The 26,799-nt window shown below is 44.7% G+C and overlaps 1 protein-coding gene and 1 long non-coding RNA gene across 2 annotated transcripts; one reads left to right on the plus strand and one right to left on the minus strand.

Annotated features, from left to right (window-relative positions):
• Window positions 1-22: 22 nt before the first annotated feature.
• On the plus strand, window positions 23-13,520 carry LZIC (leucine zipper and CTNNBIP1 domain containing). The gene is made up of 7 exons (XM_084786763.1): window positions 23-280; window positions 1,780-1,885; window positions 3,412-3,547; window positions 3,879-3,977; window positions 7,619-7,714; window positions 8,172-8,253; window positions 10,564-13,520. Exons 2-7 carry the CDS (start codon window positions 1,785-1,787, stop codon window positions 10,620-10,622), a joined length of 573 nt encoding a protein of 190 aa, XP_084642889.1. The 5' UTR covers window positions 23-280; window positions 1,780-1,784; the 3' UTR covers window positions 10,623-13,520.
• Window positions 13,521-14,698: 1,178 nt separating this feature from the next.
• On the minus strand, window positions 14,699-24,435 carry LOC311600265. Its single transcript, XR_014780182.1, has 2 exons — window positions 21,849-24,435; window positions 14,699-20,785 (listed from the first exon to the last, which is right to left on the minus strand). It is a non-coding gene; the product is annotated as an uncharacterized lncRNA (long non-coding RNA).
• Between the last annotated feature and the right edge of the window lie 2,364 nt (window positions 24,436-26,799).

A 26,799-nucleotide genomic window follows, 5' to 3' on the forward strand; every position in this document is an offset into this window, starting at 1 on the left:
CCGGCCGGGCCTGGCAGGTAGGCGGGGCCCTGGTTCCAAACACTGGGTTTTTCTGGCGGGCGGCAGGCGGGAGCGCGAGAGCAGAAAGAGGTTGTCCCGTTCCTGATCCGGGAGGACCGAGAGGCGTCTCGCGGGCGTCGGATTCCCCGTCACCTCAGGGGACTAGCCTGCAGATCGGAGCTTCATTTCGTCCGCGGGAAGGAGGTTGGCGTCCGATCGTTCCTTAATTCTGTTCCCGGTGGTCCTGGGCCGAGCGCTGCTCACTTCCGGCCCCGAGAAGGTGCGCTTTCTGCCCTTGCCTTTTCGAGCGTCAGGGGTTGACAGTTTCCCTCAAGGCGTGTCCTGGGTGCTGTGGCCTCACCAGAGGAAGCCTCAGGAAAAAAGACACAGGAGACACAGTCCAGGGATTAAATGCCTTCTCCTGCATCTTCCTAGGAAGGGAGAATGCGTTTCAATTACAGGCTGCGTAACGGGAAGTTATCTGGGCGGCTGGAGGCCAAAGTTCGTAAATAGCAAATAAAACTACTTAATAGTTTCCCGTGTTCTAGCTAACTCCCCCGTAGGACGTTTGAAGTTTGAGCCTCCTGTAAACCCTATGAACAGTTTCGCTTTCCTCCAATTGATGGCATCCAGAGGCTCCCACAATTGGCGATTCGTGCAGTTTCGGACCCATCAGCACCGTGCACAGTACGGAATACTGGACGAATACCTTCCACTCCAGATGACAGTGTTTGAGAGCCATTTCAGCAGTCTCAGGGAAAATGCCATGACTTTTATTCAATGCTAGGTGGTGCAAGCGAGTTAAATCTTGCCTAAATCTGCAGCGTGTGGTTAAAGCTTTTAAACAGCCTCTCTATTCCCTGAAATTTATTCAAAATAACTTTGCTTCTTTGAGACTGTATTGAGGCTTGGTGTGGGGGGGGTGGCCTGGTGATAGAGCACACACTTAGCATACTGGTTCTTCCCGCTTCCCCCCCAAAAGAGATAGATAGATTTTTCTATTAAACAGTAATAACTTATGTTAATGGTAGAGTGCTTGCATAGGCAGGAAGGAGGTCCTGGATTCAATTCCTTGTAGTTTCTTAATTTACTTTTTTCCTTTTTGGGTTTTGAAGACAAGGTTTCTCTTGTGTAGCTCTGGCTGTCCTGGAACTTGCTCTGTAGACCAAGCTGGTCTTTTTTTTTTTTTTTTTAAGATTTTATTTATTTATTTTATGTATATGAATGCTCTATCTGCGTGTACACCTATCCACTGGAAGAAGGCTTTAGAAGGTATAGATGGTTGTGAGCCACCATGTGGTTGCTGGGAATTGAACTCAGGACCTCTGGAAGAGCAGACGGTGCTCTTAACTGCTGAGCCATCTCTCCAGCCCCCCTCCCCACCCCCACCCTGTATTTTAGATTTTGTTAATTTTGATTTGTACTGATGGCGGCTAGAGAGGGTGGCTCAGTGGTTAAGATCACTGTCTGCTCTTTCAGAGGTTCTGAGTTCAATTCCCAGCAACCACATGGTGGCTCACACCCGTCTTTATACTGAGATTTGATAACCTTCTTCAGTCATGCAGGTGTACATGTAGATAGAGCAGTCATATACATTAAATGAGTAAATAAATCTGAGGCCAGCCTGGTCTACAAAGCGAGTCCAGGACAGCCAAGGCTAACACACAGAGAGACCCTGTCTCGAAAAGCCAAAAAAAAAAAAAGAATTGCATTGATATGTTGATCCTCCTCAAGTAACCAAATACAACCTACTGCATTGTGGATTTATTGTCCTTACAGGTAAAATGGCTTCCAGAGGAAAGACGGAGACAAGCAAATTAAAGCAGAATTTAGAAGAACAGTTGGATAGACTGATGCAGCAATTACAGGATCTGGAGGAATGCAGGTAATAGTGTAATTATATGTTGTTACTCTGTAAATACCTGCATCTGAGGACAGAGCTCAAGCTCCGTGGATGCAAGCCCGTGTGTGACTGTGGTCTCTGCTGGAGTGTTTTATAGCACTTCGCCTGTTGGAGAAGTAAACCTCTCAAGCTTTGGAGTCATAACGTCCAGGATGTGGAAGACCTAAAAATACTTAACCTGGAAATAACAAAGCTTACTTTGTCTTTAGTATTGAAAGCAGCTCTGCCGGGCTGGAGAGATGGCTCAGTGGTTAAGAGCACTGCCTGCTCTTCCAAAGGACCCGGGTTCAATTCCCAGTACCTACATGGCAGCTCACAACTGTCTGTAACTCCAAGATCTGACACCCTCACACCAACACACATAAATTAAAATGTTTTAAAAAAAAGAGAGAAAGAAAAAAGAAAGCAGCTCTGCCTAGTATGAACTCCTAGCTAACTGCAAAAATACTGATTGTGCTGGGGACGTGGCTCTGGATGAGTGGGCGCCTAACATGCTAGAGGCCCTGGACCCAATCTCCAGCATCGAAGAAGGAGGGATGGGTGGAGAGGAAGGGAGGTGGTACCCCCTGTAATCCCAGAGCAGGGAGGTGGGCGCAGGAAGCTCAGGAGCTCAAGGCCCTTCTTGGCTACATGGTGAGCTCCACGCCAGGCTGACTGTATGAGACCCTGTCTCAAAAAGGTGGAGGAAAACAAGCGGACTAGTAATTGTAGCTTTTAATAGCCTTACACGGATGTTGTAAGTATTAAAGGGAAGGAGACAATACAGTGCTTGGCCCACAGGAAGTGTTTCATAAATGGTAGTTCACTGAGTGGAGCTGTTGCTACTTGTAGTAAATATTTAATGAGCAGCTTGCCTGGAAAATAAAAATCAGATGACAGATGGTTGCTGCTGCTTGCAGGGTACACAGGGTGCTCCCTACCGTTGATGAGGCTGACGCTAATTGCAACTATTTAGCTGTTATTAGATGTCAGGCCCTTTCTTCATTTATTTCCTATAAAAATCTTGGTAGTGCCAGGCGGTGGTGGCGCACGCCTTTAATCCCAGCACTCACGAGACAGAGGCAGGTGGATCCCTGTGAGTTGTGAGTTTGAGGCCAGCCTGGTCTACAAAGTGAGTCCAGGACAGCCAAGGCTACACAGAGAAACCCTGTCTGGAAAAAGCAAAAAAAAAAAAAAAAAAAAAAATCTTGGTAGTACAGTACTGTTATCTCTGAAGACAAACTGAGGTTTGGCTCTGTGCACTGCCTTGCCCCCATGGTTATACCATTGATTGCTTAAAGAGAAGTCAGTGTGTGTGAAGTGTGCCTCATATTGCTAAAAATTGTTTGGGGACAAGGGGAGCTAACATGCCCTCATCCCTGAGCTCAGCCACACTGAGAGACAGTGAAAATGCCAGTCGTGTACCTCAGTGGACGCGTGCGCCGCTACACTTGGAGTTTCCCTTCATCCTTGCTCTAGCATTTTCAAACTTAGATTTCTGTATTTTTCTGCTGTGAACTGTGACTTAGGGAGGAGCTCGATGCAGATGAGTATGAAGAAACTAAAAAGGAGACTTTGGAGCAGCTGAGTGAATTCAACGATTCACTGAAGAAAATCATGTCAGGAAATATGACTTTGGTAGATGAACTCAGTGGGATGCAACTGGTAAGAGGAATTGACCGATTTTTTTTTTGTTTTTTGTTTTTTTAAATGTGTGGATTGTTCTTGTTTCATGGGTGTATTTCAGATAGAAAATATAGACTTTGGAGGCCAGGATGTAGTTTTGTGGTAGTGTACTTGCCTACTATGTGTAAGACCAAAGATTCTATCCCCAACAGCTCAAAATGAAAAGAAAGAAGGAAGGAAGGAAAAAAAGAAATAAAAACTGATTTCAAGTACCAAAACCTGTCAAATAACACTCAAACAAGACAGTCAAATACTGTGGATGTAATTGTGTGGAATATTTTGGTTAGGTTTTGCATTTCTGTGTTTCTAGGCTATTCAGGCAGCCATCAGCCAGGCTTTTAAAACACCGGAAGTCATCAGATTGTTTGCAAAGAAGCAACCAGGTCAGCTGCGGACACGGTTAGCCGAGGTAAAGCTCTTCACATTGACCCAGTTGCTGTGCATGGCTTTCTTCCCAGCCCATGACCTCACTGTACTAACCTGCTGTTTAAAAATTGGTCAGTTGGTGTTAGAGCCACCTTCAATTTTCTGACAGTTTTTACCCTGGACAATTACAATTATAAATGAATGTTTAAACACCGCGTGGATATTTAAATCATCTCCAACCACTTCTACTCAGTCTCCACCTTTAATATTTTGTCCTTAACCGTCTGGGCCCCTAACTTGAGATCCTACTGGGACCTCAGCATTGCTTCTGTGTATGCGCTGCCAGTCTTCTTTTCCTTCTCAGATTAATTTGTATTATTTTAAATGATGTGTGTGTTTACTTAAGTACATGTGTGCATGGGGCCCTTGGAAGCCAAAGGCAACAAATGCCCTGGAGCTGGAATCAGAGATGGCTGTTACCTATCCATTGTGGGTGCTGGAGATTTAACCCGGGTCCTCTGAAAGAGCAGTGCGTAGTTCTTAACTGAGCCATGTCTCCTGCCTGTTAAGTGTCTTTTTGTTGTTGTTCTGTTTTTTGAGACAAGGTTTCTCTACGTAATCCTGGCTGTCCTGGAACTCACTTTATAGGCCAAGCTGGCCTTGAATTTATTGCAGTCTGCCCGCCTCTGCCTCCCAAGTGCCGGGATTAAAGGTGGTCGCCACCACTGCCCAGTGGTTTTGTTTGTTTGTTTGTTTGTTTGGTCTTTTATTGAGTAGTGGTGGTTTCCTGTCAAGCATCTTTATAAGCCTGTTACTTTCAGAAATCTGTTTATAGATTTGAATATAATTATGAACAAGCTGGTAACTTCCATCTACAAGTAATTCAGTAGAATAGTAAGAGTACAACTTCAGGGCGTGGAGAGATGCCTCCGTTCATAAAGGGCCAGGGAGGCAGCATATACCTGTGGTCCTAGCACTGGGAGGGAGACCAGAGGATCCCTGGGGCTCTTGCCAGTGAGCAACCCTGTCTTTAAAAAATAAGATGGAGAGCAATTTAGGAAGACATGTAACATTGATCCCTGGCCTCATACCCAAACACGCACATATGCACATGGGAGTGCACAGGTGCGTGCGCATCCACGCAGGCACACAGAAGAGCATAGATTTAAATGAGATTGGTTGGATTCGTGCTGCACATACTGGGTGAGGTATATGACCTTTGGCAAGTTGTTTTATTCAACCTTGTACCTTGGTTTTCTTATCTGTAAAAAGGTGATTATGATAGTGTCTACTTGTGGTTGTCATGTGGGTTTCATGACACTTAGAAGCTGGCTGTAGTCCCAGCTCCTTGGGAGGCAGGCACCATAAGGCCAGGCTGGACAATATAAGAGACCCTGTCTCAAAAATAAATAAATAGGAGCCAGGCGTGGTGGCACACACCTTTAATCCCAGCACTCGGGAGGCAGAGGCAGGTGGATCTCTGTGAGTTCGAGGCCAGCCTGGTCTATAAAAGCAAATATGGGACAGCCGGGGCTACACAGGGAAACCCTGTCTTCAAAAACCAAAAATAAGTAAGTAAATAAATAGGGCCAGTGAGGTAGTGCATTGGGTGAAGGCACTTGCCACCAAGCCTGACCACCTGAGCTCCATGCCTGGGCCCACATGGTGGAGGGGAGAACTGACTCCTGAAAATTGTCCTCTGAGCTCCACACATGCACTATAAACACAAATAAATAAATAAGTAAATGTAATTAAAATAAATAAGTAAATAAATAAAAGTAGGCTGGTAGAGTGCTTGCCAAGTCTGAATAACACACTGGATCAAATCTCCAGCAGAAGAAAAACTAAATACATCTTAAGATTTTTTAGAGCAAAGGTGGCTCACATCTGAAATCTCAACACTTGAGAGGTTGAGACAGGGAGATTGCTGTGAGTTCAAGGCCAGCCTGGTCTGCATAATGACTTTAAGCCAAATTGAGCTGCAGAGTGAAACAGTTTCTAAAAGAAAACAAACAGTATAAAGCATTTAGAATAGTGGTAGTGTGTAGTGCCTGCCTATGCTTCTGTCAACAGGAGTAGTGCTGAACATAGCTCCCAGGAGAGTGGTATTAGTTAATAACCCCTTTCAAACCTAGAGAAGTGGAGACAGCTCATTGGCCAAGAGCACTGACTGCTCCTGGGGAAGACTTGCTTCAGGTGCCAGCACCTGTATGGCAGATCACAAGGGTCTGTAACTGGAGTAGGAGAGGTTCTGATGCCCTCTTCTGGCCTCCTAGAGTACTGCATGCACATGATGCAGGTAGAGGCAAGCAGGCGAAATACTCAGGCTCGTAAAATACTAAACCTTAAAAAAAAGTCCTTGGGCTGGTGAAATGACTGGTGGGTGCAGGCATTTGCCGTGCAAACCTGGAGACCTGAGTTAATCCCTGAAACCCATGTAAATGTGGAAGGAGAAAACCCATTCCATGAAGTTGTGCTCATGCTGTGGCATGCCTGCTCACGTGTGCATGTCACACACACACACACAATAGCAAATAAAAATGTAAAAGAAAAGGCAAAGAAAAACATCCTGTCTCCAAAAAGATAAAAAATCCGGCTGGTGGGATGGCTCAGCGGTTAAGAGCACTGGCTGCTCTTCCTGAGCAGTTCCCAGCAGCCAGGTGGTGGCTCATGGCCATTTATAAAGGGACCTGATGCCCTCTTCTAGCATGCAGGTGTACATGTGGACAGAGTACTCTTACATGAAAAAAACCACACAAATAAGTTTTTAAAAATGTTTAAAAAATAACAATTCTCAGAAAACAGCTACTTTCTGGTGGAAGCTTTGGGCTGCAGTGGAGTTTACAGCTAAACAGTGTTTGTGCCACAGGGGTCAGATTTAGGAGCCAGCAAGATGGCTCAGTGCACGATGGATCCCTGCATGCAGCGGTGGCACGAGAGAGTAATGACAATAGTCATTAAAGATGTGCTAAAACTGATGTGGTGGCTCACGCCTGTATCTTAGCGCTCAGGAGGCTGAAACAGGAGGGGCGGGCGCGAACACATCGTGAAGTCAGCCTGAGACTTTGTTTTGAAAAACAAAAATGTAGTCTAAAACTGTTACAGGTCAGCAAGGTGTCTCAGTGGGTAAGGGCACTTGTCACCAAGTCTGATGGCCCGACCTGAGTTTGATTTCTATCTCTGGGCCCAGATGGTAGGGGAGAACCAACTCCCAAAAGTTGTCCTCTGACTCACATGAAGGCCCAGGCACAGCATGCACAAACATGCACACACATGCACACAGAGATAAAAATAAGTGAAGGGAATTTTTTTTAATTCCAAAAACTTAGCAAGGTGATGGTGTTGGTGCACACCTTTAATCCCAGTACATGAGAGGCAGAGGCAGGTGGATTTCTAAGTTTGAGGCTAGCCTGGTTTACAGAGTGAGTTCCAGGACAGCCAGGACTACAAAGAGAGACCACGTTTATGTAAGAAAAATGTAAAAAAAAAAAAGAAAAAAAAAAAAAGAAAAAAGAAAAATGTCAAAAGCTTATCTGATACACTATGACCATGATGTTTCAGAATGTTTCAATGTTTTTATATTACTTAAGTAGTTCTTTTGTCTTAAGAAGTAGGCCTGAAAAGCTGGATTTTCTACACAGAGTGGCATTTTGCTCATTTTCTTTTTCCATTTGTCTATTTTAGATGGATAGAGATCTGATGGTGGGAAAGCTGGAAAGAGCCCTGTACACCCAGCAGAAGGTGGAGATACTAACCGCTCTCAGAAAACTTGGAGAGAAGGTACTGGCATTTCATTTACTATGCTGGGTAGGACATGTGTGTCATACTTGTCACAGAACTCCCCTGTCAAGTGATGTGTAGAGGTAAGACTTTGTAGACCAAGTGGCCTCCAACTCAGATCCACCTGCCTCTGCCTTCCAAGTTCTGCGATTAAAGGTGTGCGCTACCGTGCCTGTGACCTAAGAAAACATTTTTAATGATTTTAGGTTTATGTTATGTGTGTGTGTGTGTGTGTGCAGTATATACACGTGTACATGCTCAAGGCTGTCAGAAGACAGTATTGGATGCCCTGGAACTGAAGGGAAGGGTGCTGGGAACTGAACCTGGCTGGCTCCTCAGTAAAAGCGCTAAGTGCTTTTAACTGCTGAGCCATCTCTCCAGCTCAGTGGTCCTTGTGGCTCCTAGGACATGCTCTACTGTTTTCATGCACTCACTGTTCTTTGTCTCATCTGTGTAGCTGACAGAGGATGATGAGGCCTTCCTGTCAGCCAATGCAGGTGCCGTGCTCAGCCAGTTTGAAAAAGTCTCCACAGACCTGGGTAAGTTCCCTCCCCTCCACTGTACCACTCTCCTCCTCTTCCTTGACTTTACGACTTTACTCCTCTTCTTCCTCTTTTGTGTGTGTGTGTGTGTGTGTGTGTGTGTGTGTGTGTGTGTGTGGGTGGGTGTGTGGTTTATTTGAGACAAGGTTTCTCTGTGCAGCCCTGGCCTCAAACTCAGAAATCCACCTGCCTCTGCCTCCCACATCCTGGGGTTAAAGGTGTGCATCACCGCCACCTGGCTGAGTTTTTGGAATTTAAAGCTACCTTCATTTGTTTCTCTCCTGGAACTCACTCTGTAGAGCAGGCTGGCCTTGAACTTACCTGCCTCTGTCTTCGCAGTGCTGGGACTGAAGGTGTTCGCCACCACTACCCGGCTACTCCTTCTCTTCTGGCTGGCTGGCTTTTTTTCTGACTAAACATAGATTAAGGACAACTGAAAGAAGACCCACGCATGGAAGGGTCTCTAAGGGAGAGCACTGGTTTTGGCTGATGTGGGTGACTGAGGCCAGGGCCTTGTGCATATTTCTGAAAGCTGCGTGCATCCTGCAGCTCTAGACTGACAGAGAACATGCTTGAGACAACATAATGACTGTTTCTTGAGTTTAGTTTAATTTGCTTTCATCTGTGTAGGGGTGTTTGTGCTTATGAGTGCAGGTGCTTAAAGAGGCCAGATGAAGCCGGGCGTGGTGGCGCACGCCTTTAATCCCAGCACTCGGGAGGCAGAGGCAGGTGGATTGCTGTGAGTTCGAGGCCAGTCTGGTCTACAAAGTGAGTCCAGGACAGCCAAGGCTAACAAAGGGAGACCCTGTCTCGAAAAACAAAAAACAAAAAACAAAAAAAAAGAGGCCAGATGAAAGCATTGGATCCCCAGATTTTAACTTACAGGTGGTTGTGAGCTACCCACGTAGGTACTGGGAGAGCAGTTAGTACTCTTAACCACTGAGCCATCTCTCTAGTCCAGAAGTATTTTCTTTTTTTCTTTTTTTTTCTTTTCTGAGACAGACTTTCTCTGTGTAATAGCTCTAGCTGTCCTAGAACTGGGCTACCACTGCCCAGCCCAGAACTATTTTCTTATTTTACTTCCCTCCCCCAGACAGGGTTTCTTTGTGTTAGCCTTGGCTGTCCTGGACTTGCTTTGTAGACCAGCTTGGCCTTGAACTCACAGAGATCCGCCTGCCTCTGCCTCCCTGAGTGCTGGGATTACAGATGTGTGCCGTTGTCTGGCCAGAGCAATTTTTTTCATAAATCTTTTCTATTGGTTTCATTTCACACTTCTAAAAAATACTTATTTTTATTTATTTGTGTGAGGTGGGTGTGTATCTACACAGGTGTGTGTGCAAAATGACCATAGAATGAAGCCTTGATCCTTTGACCTAAAGTAAAAGGTGTTTGTGAGCCTCGCGATGTGGTTGCTGGGATCCAGATCCCCTCCTGTGAGGGAACACTGACCTTTCTTCCAGCCTCCTTCATGCTGCCTCCCCTTTTCCACACAGGAGCCTCATCTGCCCTGACCTCCAGCGTTAGAGCCACACACCTAGCCCCACTGTCCTAAAATAAAATAAAGTAGGACCAACATATTTTCAAAAAATGACATGCTGGTTGCTGGAGCGATGGCCCAGTGGTTACGAGCACTTCTAGAGGTTCAATTCCCGGCACCCACGTGGGGGCTCCCCACCATCTGTAATGTGATCTGACGCCCTCTGCTGGCCTGCAGGGGTACGTGCAGGTACAGCACACATATACATAAAATAAATAAATAAAATCTTTTTTAAAAAGTTACACGCCAAGGAGCTAGAGAGATGGTTCATCGCTAAGAACACTGGGCTGCTCTTCCACAGGGCCTGGCTTCAGTTCCCTGTACACACATGCTAGCTAACTACATCTGTATTCCCAGCTCCAGGGCATCTGATGCCCTCGTCTGGCCTGTGGACACCAGGCATGCACACAGTGCACATCCACATGTGCAGCCAAAACACCCAGACACAGAAATAATTTTTATAAATCACTTACCTTTTAATTGTTTAGAGTGTGTGTGTGTGTGTGTGTGTGTGTGCGCGCGCGCGCATATGTGTGTGCTCATCCACTCTCACGTGCACTACTGTGTTGTGTAGGCTGGCCTTCGTTTTCCGGCCTCAGCTCCTAAGTAGCTGAGATTATAGGCACACAGAAGGAGGGGATCCAGGTGGCAGTGGCAGTGTGGGCTTAGTATATCTGGTTTTCGGTTCTGTACCCGTGTGGAACACCCCTCACGACCCAGGCTGTAAGTGCATTTGAAGTGACCTTTGTACTTTGTGTTTTTTTCCTTAGGCTCTGGGGACAAGGTCCTTGCTCTGGCAGGGTTTGAGGTTGAAAAAGCCAAGAAATGACGGTGTGGTGGGTTTGGTGCTGCCAGCCCTGCTCTTACCGCACATGGTGCTTTCATCCTGAGGACCCAGCAGCATTGCCAAGCAATAGAGATTCAAAATGCAGTGACAGCCCAAGAACAGGTGACATGGAGACAATTGGCTTCTGCTTAGGGTCCACGTCCTTTCTTTTTGTGGGCTCCCTTCTTAAATGGCCCTGGGCTTGTTGGGACAGAGGGACTTTGTTCACGACAGTTTGTTGTGTTAAGATGTCTTGTATTTAGTGCTGATGGGAGTGAAAGCTGTAAGCCAGTGACCCTGCCCTGATTCTTGTCCACACGCCTTGGGATGAGCAGCACAGTGATGTCACTAGCCCTCCCATGTCTGTAGAATCTTAGAAACCTTTTCATTTTTACCCACAAGGAGCATGTGATCTGCCTGAAGTCACACTAGACAGGACTGTTGGCTATGGCTCAGGTGTCCTGACTCCTACTTCTGTTTCTTTATCCTGTACTGTTTTTTTTTTTAATAGTTAACTTGTATTTGTGCAAGTAGGCGTCTATGAAAATTCAGTGTCCTAACGAGAGCTGAGTGAGCACTGAGGGACTGTTCCCAGCCTGTGAGCAGGCGCCATGAATGGGCCCCATTGTATCTCTAGATTTCTAACAGGGAACAATGGGAGCCCTGTTGAGGGCCTCCTGAAGTAACTTAACCTCCTGCCTCATCTCAGTGGGGCGGCAATAGGAAATGGCAGCCTCGGCCCTCTCTGTGCAACCTCTCGCCAACTCTGAGGGTGGTAACAGTGAGTTACTAGCAAGTGTGCAGTTTGGGGGAGAAACAGAAAATAAGTTCTGAGGAAAGCAAGGTTTCCCTGAGAGCCACGGCTCTGCATGGGCAGACGCACAGCCGCGTCCCTGGTACACACATGCGTCCCAGGCACTGCCTGGGTTGTAGTCCTCTCTGTAGGTTCTCAATGGTTTTGTTCTTTCCACTCTATACAAAGTAAAAACATTTTTACTGCTTCTTATAAACTTAAATTCTACTAGGTGCTCTGCCAACTGGACAAATTAGGGGACCTCAGCTATGTAAATGCCTTATTTGGAACTTGTAATGTATTTTGGATTTTTTGAGAGGGGTGGGTCTATGGGCCAGCAAGATGGCCCAGAGGGTAAAGGTGCTTGCTGACAAGCCTGATGACCCGAGTTTAATCCCCAGATCCACCTGGTGAAGGAAGAGAATTGACTTTTACAAGTTGTCTTCTGACTTCCACGTATGTGCCATGGCCCATGTGTGTACACACGTACACAGGCATATACACACAATAAATAAAAGAACTATTGAAAAGGGGTCTCCCTGTGTTGCAGTCTTAGGTGCAAACCCTTTGGCCTCCTCCTCCCAAGAAGCCGTGCCATAGCTGAGTGGGCTGCTCCTTCCTGTCTCCTGACTGTCACTCACTGAAGTGTAGCACACCGAGAAAGGCTTCTCCTCCACTATAACAACGGTGCTGTGTGTATGCCACCACTGCGTCAGATAGATGACGTTCATATTAACACAAAGTCATGGTTTCGCAGTGTAGATGCAGGACTGCTGTACAGCTACCAATAGCACCAAGTCATTCCTGCCACCCTTGCAGGAGAGCCTGCATGGAGTAAGCAATCACTCCACAAGGCCTTCCTCTCACCATTGCGGTACCCACTGCCTGCCCTCTGACTGCTATGGACGTACCTCTCTGGATAGCTTAGATGACCACGTGATTATACACTATGTGGCCTTCTTATAGATCTGGCTTCTTTATGCAATATTTTTTAGGGATAACCCACATTGTAACACATTTCAGTACTTCATTCCTTTTTGTTTGCTTGTTTGTTTGTTTGAGAAAAGGTTTCTCTGTGTAGCCTTAACTGTCTTGGACTCGCTTTCTAGACCAGGCTGGCCTTGAACTCACAGCGATCCGCCTGCCTCTGTCTCCCGAGTGCTGGGATTAAAGACGTGCGCCACCACGCCTGGCTACTTCATTCCTTTTTATGGCTGAGTAACACTCCACAATGTAAATACTACATTTGTTTAGCCATGTGTTTGATGAACATCTGACTTGTTTTCACCTCTCAGGATTTATGAACAACAGTACCACTATGAAAATTTTCTACACAAGTATTTGTTGAATTCCTATTTTCAGTTTCCGTTGGGTCAGTACCTAGTAATAGAATTGATATGGTGAATTTTAAGCTGCGGTAAGATTATCCTTTGCCTCGTGGTCCGCAGTAAACCAAGGAAGGAATCTAGAGCTATTTTTCATTTGAAAGAAACTGGTGTCAGCTGGAACCCTTAACTTTGGACTTCCTTAAATATTATTGTTTTGGAGGGGGGTATGGGGGGGCGCCAACAGGGTTTCTCTGTGTAGCTATGGCTGTCCTGGAACTCACTCTGTAGACCAGGCTGGCCTCCAACTCAGAGAGATCCACCTGCCTCTGCCTCCTGAGTGCTGGGATTACAGGTGTGCCCTACCGGGCCCTGCTCCTTGAGCATCCTTGAAGAACAGCACCAGGAGGCTAGGATGGTGGCAGACTCCTGTAACCGCAGTACTGGGAGGCGAGACTGGGATGAAGAGCTTGAGGCCAGCCAGGGCTTCTTAGTACAATCTGTTCTCAAGCAGAAAGCAAACAACCAGGTCAGTATAGTGAGGTGCTTGCTGTTGATCACATCTGTCTATTCTACCCACAGTTACCCTCCATTAAAACATACTGACGTTCAGCCGGGTGTGGTGGCGCACGCCTTTAATCCCAGCACTCGGGAGGCAGAGGCGGGTGGATCACTGTGAGTTTGAGGCCAGCCTGGTGTACGAAGTGAGTCTAGGACAGCCAAGGCTACACAGAGAAACCCTGTCTCAAAAAACGAAAAAAAAAAAAAACCAAAAAACAAAAACATACTGACATTCGTGGCCACAGTTACTTCACTTTACAGAGCTTCACTTTTTCCAGTGACTTACCTTATGCAATTACTTCGCATTTCCCTCCCTTAATACACTAATCCACAGCTGCTCACTTTAGCACTGTTGAACATCTTCCCCAGCCATGCTCACCAGTAAGTTCTGTGCAAGGGCAGTTATTAAATGGAACTTGGAAGGTCCTGTTACACACAGCAGATAGCTGCTTAACATTCTGGTGCCAGGATGTATTGGTAAAAATATCAGCATTTCAAGCCAGGTGTGGTGGCGCACGCCTTTGATCCTAGCACGGGAGAAGCAGCAGCAGTAGGTTTCTGAGTTCCAGGCTAGCCTGGTCTACACAGTGAGTACCAGGCCATCCAGGTTACATACCAAGACTGTCTCTAAATGAATAAATAAATTTATTCATTTCTCAAAGAATTTGGGCTGAAGCAAAAAATACGTTACAATGAGAGAGTGTCTAAATGGGTTATTAGTGAAATTTAATAACTTAAAACAGATTTTGTGTTTCAGCATTTTGTTTGATCTTATGAATGGTAAATCAGGTATTCTAGGCAGATGGGTTTTCCATGAGAAACCAAGGCTTTTGGGGCATCTTGTTAACTTTGATTGTTAGGCCGTTCACTAAAGGCAGAGCCAAGGTGTGGCTAGCGTTACCGTCTCGTCAGCAAGAACGACGCTGCACACACAAACAGGATCCTTCTGCAGTAAAGCTTTACTGCCTCTTGAGAGGAAGAGCATAAGCTTACAACACGAAAAACGGAGACAGAGAGAGCAAACAGCAGAAACCGCACCCTTATATAGGAAACTGTCCTCCGCTTAGGATGTGTCAGTCCCTGATTGGCTGTTGCTCATCGGGCGAGATGATGCCACGGGAGAGGCAGAGCACAACGAGTGGAAAATCCCTTCGCACATGCGCAGATTAGTTGTTTGTCAGCGTGGGACACAGGGTGTCAGCGCCATCTTGTAATGGCGAATGTGGGCGTGGCTTCCCACACCAAGGAAAGGCATCCTTAGTGAATAAAAGACTGCAAGTCTTTCATTGACATGGTATCTTATTGCAATAAGTGATGGACAATTGGAGTTATTACAGAGTAAGTGAAACCATAGTGGTCACTTTCCTGTCTGCTGTTTGTTGTTTTTGTTTTTCTCTGTATTCTTTCTGTTACAAAGACTTTTCTATTACTTTGCCTCTCAAAATGTTTTTCCAACATTAGTATGTAAATTAAAACTGTCATCATTCCTACAGACTCCCAGGAACAAGTTGTACCACATAATTGCGTCCATTCTGTCTGGCCCTACAAGTCAAAAAAGATACTAGAAACTGGAGAAATGTGTTGAATATTTCATCAAATTTCTAAAAGCCAGCTGAAAGTATGGCCATAGTAGATACCCGAGTGTATGTCCCTTTGACACCCTAACACATCTATTTGAAGTTTTTCTCACTACTTAAATTGACCTGAAAGTATAGAGACTATGTTGCTGCCAGGACCCTGAACACAAGGGTCATACTGTTGTCCACACAGAGATCACACTGTCCACACAGAGATCACGCTGTCCACACAGAGATCACGCTGTCCACACAGAGATCACGCTGTCCACACAGAGATCACGCTGTCCACACAGAGATCACGCTGTCCACACAGAGATCACGCTGTCCACACAGAGATCACGCTGTCCACACAGAGATCACGCTGTCCACACAGAGATCACGCTGTCCACACAGAGATCACGCTGTCCACACAGAGATCACGCTGTCCACACAGAGATCACGCTGTCCACACAGAGAGATCACGCTGTCCACACAGAGATCACGCTGTCCACACACAGATCACGCTGTCCACACACAGATCACGCTGTCCACACACAGATCACGCTGTCCACACACAGATCACGCTGTCCACACACAGATCACGCTGTCCACACACAGATCACGCTATCCACACAGATAGCAGTTAAGAGGTTTGAGGCTGTCAGTTGGAAGTATCCTATTAGTTTTGTCATTTGTAAGAGATTTGTTGCTTACAACCTCTGTCAGCTGACTGGCTGAAATAACTGGCCTGGGGGTGTATCTCAGTGTGGAGCATTTGCTGTGCATTCCCAAAACCATTCATAGTAGAGAAGGGGGGGAGAGATCACTGTAAAGTTGCCATGTCAGAAGAGCACAGAAGAGCACGAGCATCTAGTGTCATTCTCAGGAAAGCCACCCATCTCCTTTGCGTCAGGGTCTCTCACTGGCGTCAAGCTCGGCATTTAGGCTAGCCTGGAAGCCCCTGGCATCCACCTGTGTAACTGCGGGTGTTCCTCTCACACCCTACTTCCCAAAATAACGACTCTCAGACTATAATTTATGAATAAATGCCTAAACCATAAGCTTTGGTGTGTTCCCCGACTAACTTTTAATTTAAATTACCCGTTTATTCTATACTCCATGTGTCACATGGCTGGTTACCTTTTCTCAGCTGCATGCATCCTTCAAAAGTGCTCCCTCCTCCCACCCTGATCCCAGAGTTCCTCTTCTGCCAGAACGCCCACCTCCTGTTGTCGGCCTCAGTTTGCAGGCCATGAGCTTCTATTAACAGGTGATTATTCCATACAGCACACAAGAAATTCTCTCTACATACCCTCTTTTAGTTCAACCAAAGGTTCTTTCTCTTTTGTTATAATAAACTATTAATAGGAACAATTATGAAAATCACCATGTAAGAATTACATTCACAATGTCTGATCCATTTGTATTTGGCAACTTTGGAGAAAGTACTCTGTCTCTCCTCTCTTGGTGACTTTAGAGCTCCATACCCAAATCACTTTTTATCATAGTTTGCATTTATCAAACTGAAAGCAACCTCTTAGACCTAAAAACATCTTAAGTCCGAAACAACTTAAACTTAACTTTGAGACTTGAGTGGGATAAATATCACCTGAGTATACAGGGAGTGCATAGCAAGAAGCTTCCAAAAGTGTAGAAATGGCAGAGGCAGAGGCAGCTGGCTACATGACAGTCACCCTGTTTCTCAGCAACTGTTGGAGAATCATCTTCAGTCTTCTGGCCCAAAATGTCTGACAGACCTTTTTGTGAAGCAGGAATTATGAAGGGTGCTTAACTTGTCTTGACAAAGCTCAGTAGTTGACTTCCTTGTATCCAGTTTGTCCGTTTTGGATAGCGTACGTCAGCAGTTGAAGCAAGGGCAGTGTCTTTCCCAGTGAAGCAAACTGCATAAGGAGATTTTTTTCAATGTCCATCATCTTCTTTGAAGCAGAAGGAGGATGCTGCCAGGAGCAGACTGTCTCATTGTCCAAAAGAACCCTTAAATTGATCAAATATCTTTAAATGCTATATTCTATAGGTCTCTGAGGTTTTTTTAAGACAATAGATAGTATGTCTGAATAGGCACACGTTTGTTTCTCGTTATTTACTATCTGTTCAACCTAGGAAGCATATTTCTGTAATAAACCACACTACTATCTAATATGACCATGAGTTTGATTGACTAACATTAACTTGCATTTTTTCTTTTTTCTTTTTCGTTTTTATTTTGAGACAGGGTTCCTCTGTGTAGCCTTGGCTGTCCTGGACTTGCTTTGTAGGCCATCTTGGTCTGCAAAGTGAGTCCAGGACAACCAAGGCTACACAGAGAGACCCTGTCTCGAAAAAAACCAAAAAACCCCCCAAGAGTTAATACACAGTATGTTGTACCCAAAATATAATGTTACATTTTCTAGCAGTATACAAAGATCTATACCAATGTAATAAAATAATAACTATATATATACTGAAATTTTGTATCAGCATATAAAATCTATACCAATGTAATAAAATATAACTTCAAGTCTGTATATACAAAAATTTATACCAATGTAAGATTTTTGGCTTATTAATGAAATATAGTTTAAGAATAGATTGAATAATCTACCCTTTGTACCATTATTTTTATATTACTCCTCTATCCTCCCCTTTTCCCTTTTAATCCTTCTCACCCTACATAAGAAAGAAGTCCTGATTGGAACAGTCTGAAAGGCTGGACCAGTTGGGATCAGCAGCTTTCTTTGAAGCTGCCCTAGTGGCAAGTTGTGATGAAACAGCAGTTGAGGCAATGTGGGGTTGGATCAAGCAGGGTGCTGGAATGAATATTCCAGTTTCTCAGCATCCTTGAGTGTAATCTTATCAGGGCTGCTTTAACTTCACTGGTGTCTGGTATATTTGTCCTATAAACATATAAACTTTCATAGGTGATATACTTTTTTGCGTAAACACAAGTATGGAATGTGTAGTGTGCACAAATCAGTTAGATACTACTCTGTTTGAGCACATAAAAGACATCTATCCTCCTTCTTTCTCTCCTCCTCCTCCTTTTGTTTTGTTTTGTTTTGTTTTTTGATAGTTTCTCTGTGTAGCCCTGGCTGTCCTGGACTAGCTTTGGAGAATAGGCTGACCTGGAGCACACAGAGATCCACCTGCCTCTGCCTCCCGAGTGTTGAGATTACAGGTGTGCACCACCACACTTGCCTTGGCATCTACCTTTCTTTATAAGCTAGTTTGTACTGTATAGCCAATTGTAAAATAAATCTCCGTTCATGCCATGTAAAAGGATGGCATGTACTAAAAAAGTCATGAGGACTCTGTGGCCAACAAGATGCATTTGGCTGCATAGACATTTTTGTCGCAGCCAGTCTCAGAGATGTGCCCATGTAAAAGGATCAGCACTTACACTATCTGTCTTGCTCTTTCTCTTGATTTTTTTCAACCCATCTGTAGCCAATATCTTCAGGAGGTCTCCCTCTCTCAAATCTGAGTTTTATCATTTTGGACAGAATCCACAGTTTTTCTTCTCCTCTTCCCAAGGTAACACATTCCCTGCCTTCCATTTTGAAGTTAAGACATCCTTAAAATACGCAGCCTGATTTAGTTTGGCAGTATTTTCCGTAATCCAGTGTTTCTCAGCAGCTGTTTTGTTTTTTGGCTTTTGTTTATTTGTGGGTTTTTTTTTTGCTTTTTGTTTTTTGTTCATTAGCATTTGATCTGGACTTGGGGTCCTGCACAAACTGTTGTACCAACCAAGGACAATGCACGGAGTAAACTTAGACCCCCTGTTATAGACAGCTCATTTTCTACAGTTGTGGGGAGGCTGGGGACTACCTCTGACATGAACTCTGGTGCCCCAGTTTGATCACTTCCTTCTGGTGAAGAGGCCTGGTGGCACACAGAAGAAGGGAAACTGGCTATCTGGATGAGACCTATATGCTGTGGTCACATGGTGGGGGAGGAAGATCCTTCTGTCAGAGGTCTAGGGGAGGGGAATAGAACTAAAGATGGAGGGAGGGTGGGAATGGGAAGATACAAGAGGGATAACAATGTAATATGAGAAATTAGAATAAAAAATTAAAGTCAATAGAGTACTATGTAATCTATGTCTGGGGGTCTTTGTTACCCCTTTTTGTTTGGTAAGCATTTCTTTTAAAGTGTGATTGGATCTCTCTACAGCTGCTTGTCCTGTAGGATTGTAAGATATATCTGTAACATTTTCTATATCATGATGTCTAATATACTGTTGTGCTTTATTGGATTCATATGTTGGGACATCATCAGCTTCAATCTGTAAAGGCATTTCATTTTTCTTCCTTTTTTTATTTTTTTGGTTTTTCCTTTTCTGGTTTTTTAAAACAGGGTTTCTCTGTGTAGTCTTGGCTGTCGTGGACTCACTTTGTAGACCAGGCTGGCCTTGAACTCACAGTGATCTGCCTGCCTTGCCTCCCAAGTGCTGGGATTAAAGGTGTGGACCACCACACCTGGCTTTTTTTTTTTTTTTTTTTTTTTGATTTTTCAAGACAGAGTTTCTCTGTGTAGCCCTGGCTGGCCTGGACTCGCTTTGTAGACCAGGCCGGCCTGGAACTCACAGAGATCACCTGCCTCTGCCTCTTGAGTGCTGGTATTACAGGTGTGCACCACTGTGCCCAGCTGTAAAGGCATTTTCTTAGAATCATCTTTTTCAGAACTTAAGACAGAAACCTATTGAAATTCTGAATATATATCAATAGTATGATATATTAACAGATGTACATATTTAAATAAATGAAACACATAAACTCTTGCATGGCATTGCTCCAAGGTGGCATCAAGCATAATCTGTACTCTTAACTCAGTATATGGTATCTCTGTGGGTTGCCATCTGAATTTTTTATAAGCCTGTGGATTTCTCTCATCTCCATCTAATTGCCATAACAAGGCTGGGAAAATCATTTTAGGTTTTATAACAGGTATAGGCTGCCATTTTGCAGTTACAAGGTGGTGCATATTCTGGCCTTCCTTCCTCTGTCACTATCTTAATATCTACTTCAATTTTGTTTGTAATTTTTCTAATTTTTCTTCTAATGTTTGCCTCCATATCTTTATTATCTTAGCATCTTCCTCATTTTTATTTACAGACTTTTTCTAATTTTTTTTCCTAAGGCTTGATTTCAATTTTCATTCTTTTCCTTTTCTTGTGCCTTTAAAGCCCTTATCTTTGAGAATGATTACCAACATGGTAAGAATCATAATTGGCAGTGGTAGCGCACGCCGTTAGTCCCAGCACTCGGGAGGCAGAGGCAGGCAGATCACTGTGAGTTCAAGGCCAGCCTGGTCTACAAAGCGAGTCTAGGACAGCCAAGGCTAACACAGAGAGACCCTGTCTCAAAAAAAGAAAAAGAAAAAAAAAGTCATAATTGGTAATGTGTCTTTCTCAGTTAGATTATCTCTTTCCCTTTTGTTTCCTATCGTTAATCCATTTTAAATGGCATTATATAAAGTCCAAAAATTCTGTTACTGTCTTACATATTTATGTGCCTATTTTCTTTAAATTTATCAATTTGAAATTATTTATATTTATCTGTGATTTTCATATCTAGCTTTTTTCTTTCTTTACCATTTAGCACAATTTCAAAGATACTTACCTGGTGAGGGGCTTGTGTTTGGGCTTGGTGGTAGCATAGGCCTTTAATTCCAGCACTTGAGAGGTAGAGGCAGGTGGATCTCTGTGAGTTCCAGGCTGGCCTGGTCTACTGTGTGAGTTCCAGGACAGCTAGGGCTACATAGAACCCTGTCTCAAAAAACAAACAAACAAACAAACAAACAACCCAGAGCCACACCTACTGGACTCAGCTCTGTGAAGTTGCTGGGTCTGCTCCAGCCTCCTCCAGTTCCCTAAGCCTCCTGCTAGCTCCCGGCCGACCTGAGCAGCATCACTAGCCCCAGCATAGCATGCAGCTGTCAGGGCTTTCTGGTCCAGTTCCCAGCTTCAGAACTCAGGGCCTAATGCCTGACTCTACTATCTGTGTACGTTCTTGCCCCATGTTTTGGTACGCCATTTTTAACTGCGGTGTTCCTCCTACAGCCCAGTTCCTGAAATAATGACTCTGAGACTATATCATTTATGAATAAATGCCTAGGCCGTAAGCTTTAGTGTGTGCCCTGACTAACTGAACTTGGATTACCTGTTTATTCTATACTGTGTGTGCCATATGGCTGGTTCTTTCCTCAGTTTCATGCCTCCTTCAAAAAGCTACCCCTCTGACTCTCTCCCAGAGTTCTCCTCTGCCAGAGCTCCCACCTCCTGTGTTCGGCCTCAGCTAACAGGCCATCAGTTTTTATTGACAGGCGATGCTTCCATACAGTACAAGAGATTCTCTCCCCACACCTCTCTCTGCCTTCCTAGGGCAGGGCTTAGCCAGCATGTCCCACCAAGCTGGGCTCTGGGTTCTAAGGATAGAACTTAGGTGCCTGTGTGTGCGAGGCAACCAGTTTACTTACTGACGTGTCCCTCCAGGTTCTGGCCCCTACCCCAGTTTCTGAATGACAGCAGTTCTGAAAAGGGTTATTTCTAAGAGCGTGTATCAGCCACGGATCCTTTGTCCCAGTTTCTAGCAACTGTAACCATGAACTTTCGGTGCCTTGCCTGACAGCAGCCTCTGATTAAGCCATGGTCCAGACATAATTTCAACACTGGAGTTAAGAACACAAGTTATCTTCTGAATTGTGCTCATTTCAGCTTTTCAAGACAGTCTGAGTAGCTCAGGCTATCAAGTTGTCTACCTGCTCTGAGATATGTGAGCACTCAACTCTGTTTATTTCATCACTGTCCAGTTGCCATGTTACTTGAGGCTGTACTATTAGGGAAGTTTATTTAGGGCTGGCAAGATGGATCAGTGTGCACAAGCAGGCACTTTCTGCCAACCCTGACAGCCTGAGGTCAACCCTGGAGACCCACATGATGGAAGGAGAGCACCAGATGCCACAAGTTGTTCTCTGACCTACACACACAGACACGCACAAATAAAATAAAATTTCCTTTGGAGCCAGTCAGTGGTGGCACGTGCCTTTAATCCTAGTACTTGAGAGGTGGATCTTCAGGTTCGAGGTCTGCTTGGTCTACATACTGAGTTCCAGGGCCACAAGGGCTATACAGAGACCCTGTCTCAAAAAAAAAAAAAAAGAAAGAAAGAAAGAAAGAAAGAAAGAAAAAAGAAAAAGAGGAGGAAGAAGAAGAAGAGGAGGGACAGAAAGAGATTTTCCCAGATTAGATTGCAATTCGTGGCTATATCTGGGGTTTGGCCGTGGTTTTAGGAAACTTGTAGCTTTATTTCATCTTTGAAAAAGGTGTTAATTTTTTAGAATATTGAGTTCAAAGAAAGTTTATCCTGAGTTTTGAGAAATTCTATGTTAGGTTAGCTTCGTAAAGTGTAGACCACACTGAAATACTATTTTGTGTTTGCTATAGTATTTGTTCCCTTGGCGCACACCCAGCAAGCCCTGTGCCTTGCCCTCAGCCTCGTGGTGCCTCCCTCAGGCTGCCTTCTGGAAGCATGAAGGGCTTGTAGCCATGCCAGGAAATACCAAGAGTAAGTTTCCATATGAGGGCATCAAGAAGACAAAACATGTACCTCTGCCCCTCTTCAGAAAGACCAGCCAGCAGCACCCCTTGTGCCAACTTGGCATTTCTGACCATCTACTATATTATTTATGCCAGAGTAGACCTATATACACAGATTTGTTTATTTGGCTTTGAGACAGAATCTCACTCTATAGACCTGGCTGTGCTGGAATTCACTATGCAGACTAGGCTGGCCTCAAACTGCCTGCTTCTCTCTTCTCTGCTGGGATTGAAGGGGTGCACTGTCGTGCCCTACAGCTCTAGATTAATTTTATTATAACCAAAGCACTGGACAAATTGTGTATAGTAGGCCCATAACATTTGAAAACTTAAAAATGTTTCTCTCTGCTGCGGATTAGGGGCTAAAATCAAAGAAAAAGAAGCATACTTTGGGAAAACATTAAAAGCAGTTGTTACAGTTTGCTGCCTGAACAGTCACTCAAAGTTGTCTACAATGTTGGACATCATCTTCAGCCTTCTGGTCCAGTGTATTTGACAGAAATATTTGTGAGGCAGGAACTATTGAGGGTTTGCTTACCCTGTTTTGGCAGAGTTTGGCCATCGACTCTGCCCATTTTTAGGCAGAATTCTGTTTGTGGATGAAATGAGGACATTTTTCCCAGTGTCTGGTTTACCACATTTGAAGCTATCTCCATAAGGAGGTTCTTTGATGCTTATCATCTTCTTTGAAGTAGGCTTGGTGTTGCCAGGAGTTAACAGATACAGGGTTTTTCTGTGTAGCCCTGGCTGTCCTGAAACTCAGTCTGTAGACCAGGTTGGCCTCGAACTCAGAGATCTGCTGGCCTCTGCCTCCCAAGTGCTGGGATTAAAGGCGTGCACCATCACTGCTTGGCTAGGAGGTTTAGAAAATTTAAGAGGTAGGGTCTGGTGGAAAGGGTTGAAATCCTTGATGGTGTGCCCCTGAGGGAGTAGGGAGATGCAGCCCTTTCTCTGCCTCCCACTTTTGTATCCTGGCCATGAGGTGGATGGTTTTGCTCTGCCACACATTTCTTCAATGATCGCTACCCCAAAGCAAAGAGCCCGTGCATTGCATAGAGCAGGCATAGTGTCACAACACACCTGTTACCCTACCATGCAGGCGGTGGAGGCAGGAGGAACAGAAGTTCAAGGTCATCCTCTGCTATGTTACAAGTTTGAGGCCAGCCTGGGCTGCATGAGTCCTGTCTCAAAAATAAATAAATATAACAATGAACAAAGATTTTTACCAGTATCATAGGTATCTGGGTTCTTAGAAACATTCAAATGTGCATTAAAATGAAAAAAATGTACATATGTTGTAATGAATAGTATACAACTCAACAATTCATCTGTAGTGGGTCTCTTTTTTTTACTTCAATCAAAGTATGGATCTCCTTAAGATATTAATTGTGGGGCTGGAGAGATGGCTCAGTGGTTCAGAGCACTGACTGCTCTTCTAGAGGTCCTGAGTTCAATACCCAGCAACCACATGGTGGCTCATAACCATCTGTTCTGTGATCTGATGCCCTCTTCTGGCCTACAGGTGTACATGAGGCAGAACACTGTATACATAATAACAAATAAATAAATCTTTTTTAAAAAGATATTAATTGTGGCCAGGCAGTGGTGGTATACACCTTTGATCCCAGCACTTGAGGAGGCAGAGGCAGAGAGATCTCTGTGAGTTTGAGGCCAGGTTGGCCTACAAAGCGAGTTTAAGACAGGCAAGGCTACACAGAGAAACCCTGTCTCGAAAAACCAAAATATAAACAATGAAAGAAGTAAAATATTATGATAAAAGAAGGAAACCCCCAAAACATTACATATATATGCATATACATACAAACATATACGTATTAGCTGTGGCTGGAGACTTTCTGCTGTTGCAGAGGAGCTAGGTTCAGTTCCCAACAGCTACACGGTGGCTCACAGTGGTAACTCCAGTTCCAGGGCATCTGATGCTCTTCTCTGGTCTCTGAGAGTTCCTGCATGCACATAGTGCCCATAAACTCAGGCAAGTATGTATGTATGTGTGTATGTGTGTGTGTGTGTGTGTGTGTGTATATATATATATATATATATATATATGTGTGTGTGTGTGTGTGTGTGTGTGTGTGTGTGTGTGTATGTATGTATGTATATATATGCTAAAGAAATGCATAAATAAAATGTAAATATATTAATTTACTAAACTGGGCACATTGGGGAGGCAGAGGCAGGAGGATCTTTGTAGATTCAAGGCCAGCATGATTTAAATATCCAGACTCAGGATAGCCAGAGATACATAGACAGACCCTGTTTCAATAAAAACAACAACAACTCATGCACACACACACTTGATGATAAGCTGTTTTAGAGAGGTTTTTTTTTTTTTCCCCCAGGGGAGTTGTGGTTTTTTGAAACGGGTTCTCTGTGTAGCCTTGGCTGTCTTGAACTCATTTTGTAGATGAGCCTGGTCTCGAACTCACAATGACCCGCCTGCCTCTACCTCCCGAGTACTGGGATTACAGGCATGAGCCACCGTGCCTGGCTTCTAGAGAGTTTTGAGGTTTTTGTTTTGTTTTTTGAGACAGGGTCTCTCTTTATTAGCCTTGGCTGTCCTGGACTCACTTTGTAGACCAGGCTGGCCTCAAACTCACAATGATCCACCTGCCTCTGCCTCCCGAGTGCTGGGATTAAAGTCATGCACCACCACGCTCAGCTTCTGGAGAGTTTTGAATGCAGAGAAAGTTAGAATTTTTTTAAACAGTCCTGGGCATGAGCTCCAGAGCTCCCACATGATAGGAAGGGCTCCAGCCCTGGGTCCTAGCTCCAGCCCTGCAGTTCTCTTCTCACCTTGAATCCACCACTCTTTCAGACCTGCTTTTGTCTGTGTGTTAGCTGATCCATCAGGTTTGCCCAGCGCCTTACCTGTGAACCATGTCTCTGGACCTGACCTCTGACCTCAGTAATCTTGCTGCTTCAGCCTCCAGAGTGCTGGGATTACAGAGTTATGCCTAGTATTCCTCCCACTTGTCAAGGGCTTCCCATACACTCATAAATATTCTGGGAGGAACTGCTTTGAAGTTGCAGTAGAGAGACTTGTGTGCAGGCTAGGAAGATGGCTCAGTGGAAGAGTGTGCTTGCCATGCATACATGAGAGCCTGGGTGTAGATTCACACACACACGCACACACACACACACACACACACACACACACACACATACACACACACACACACACACACACAAATGCCCAAGGTTGTGCAGGCCTATAGCTCCAGTGCTATTGGGAGCAGAGACAGGAGGATCACCGGGGTTTTCTGGTCACTAGCCTGGCTCCAGGTTCATTGCAGTCTCAAGAGTGATAGAGCAAAACCCTTGACATCCTCCGCTGGCCTCTACATGGGTGTGCTATGTACCCTCACCCACATACACATACATCACACACATAAACACAAAACTCTGAAAGCAAAATAAGCCAGGCATATTAGCACATGCCTTCAGTCCCTTAGCTCAGGAGGTAGGGACAAGAGGATTGCTGGGAGTTTGAGGACAGCCTGATTTATGTAGTGAGTTTCAGGCCAGCCAGGGCTACACTGAGACCCCGTCTCAAGAAAGAAAGAAAAACAATACTAGCTTTAAAGTAGGCTTTGGTGATATTCTTCAAAGGGTAAGTAAGAATGCCTGCCGAGTGAAACCCTAACCCCTGGATCCCACAATGGAAGAAGAGAACCAGTTCCTCAGTACTTTCCTCTGTCCCACATGAGCCATTGCATACACCATCCCCACCGAATACACATGTAAAGAGTAATAAAAGTGGGCTGGAGAGATGGCTCAGTGGTTAAGAGCATTCGCTGCTCTTCCAGAGGATCAGAGTTCAATTCCCAGCACCCCCATGGCAGCTCACAACTGACTGTAATTCCTGTTCCAGGGGATCCGACTTACACAGACATACCTGCAGTCAAAACACCAATGCACATAACATAAAAATAAATTATTTTAAAAATGAAAAATAAAAAAAAAGAATTCTGAGTAAAGTATTGGCGCTGTGCCTGGCTTAACTAAGGGGCGTGTGTGTGTTGAGAGTCTGCATGGGCAATGCAGGCCTTAGACGTCTTGGAGCACCCAGTGTGGGAAACAGCTCCCAGCCCTGTTCCTCCTGTGGCTCCCTTTGCTGGAGGTGTGGTGAAGGACTTGCTCTGTTATAGTTCCTCTTAATGATGCAAATGAGCCTTGAGAGACCTTGTAATTGCCTGATGAAAGCCCATGAATGGGCTTGTGGGAACTAGAGTGTTAATACTTGAGTCTCTCAGCAAGGCATCACTGGCAGTAGCAATGGAAGGCAAATTAAAACTAGTTCCTTTATCTTTTCCAGACTCTGCAACCCTTT

The sequence above is a fragment of the Acomys minous genome (genome assembly GCF_964271855.1).
Source record: "Acomys minous genome assembly, chromosome: 6".
NCBI classification, from domain to species: domain Eukaryota; kingdom Metazoa; phylum Chordata; class Mammalia; order Rodentia; family Muridae; genus Acomys; species Acomys minous.

Bases quoted from the DNA above. Each gene is read 5' to 3' on its own strand.
- LZIC (XM_084786763.1), top strand. From the start codon at position 1,785: ATGGCTTCCAGAGGAAAGACGGAGACAAGCAAATTAAAGCAGAATTTA. The intron at 3,978-7,618 runs GTAAAGCTCTTC...TGTCTATTTTAG, and splicing joins TGCGGACACGGTTAGCCGAG to ATGGATAGAGATCTGATGGT. The intron at 8,254-10,563 runs GTAAGTTCCCTC...TTTTTTCCTTAG, and splicing joins AAAAGTCTCCACAGACCTGG to GCTCTGGGGACAAGGTCCTT.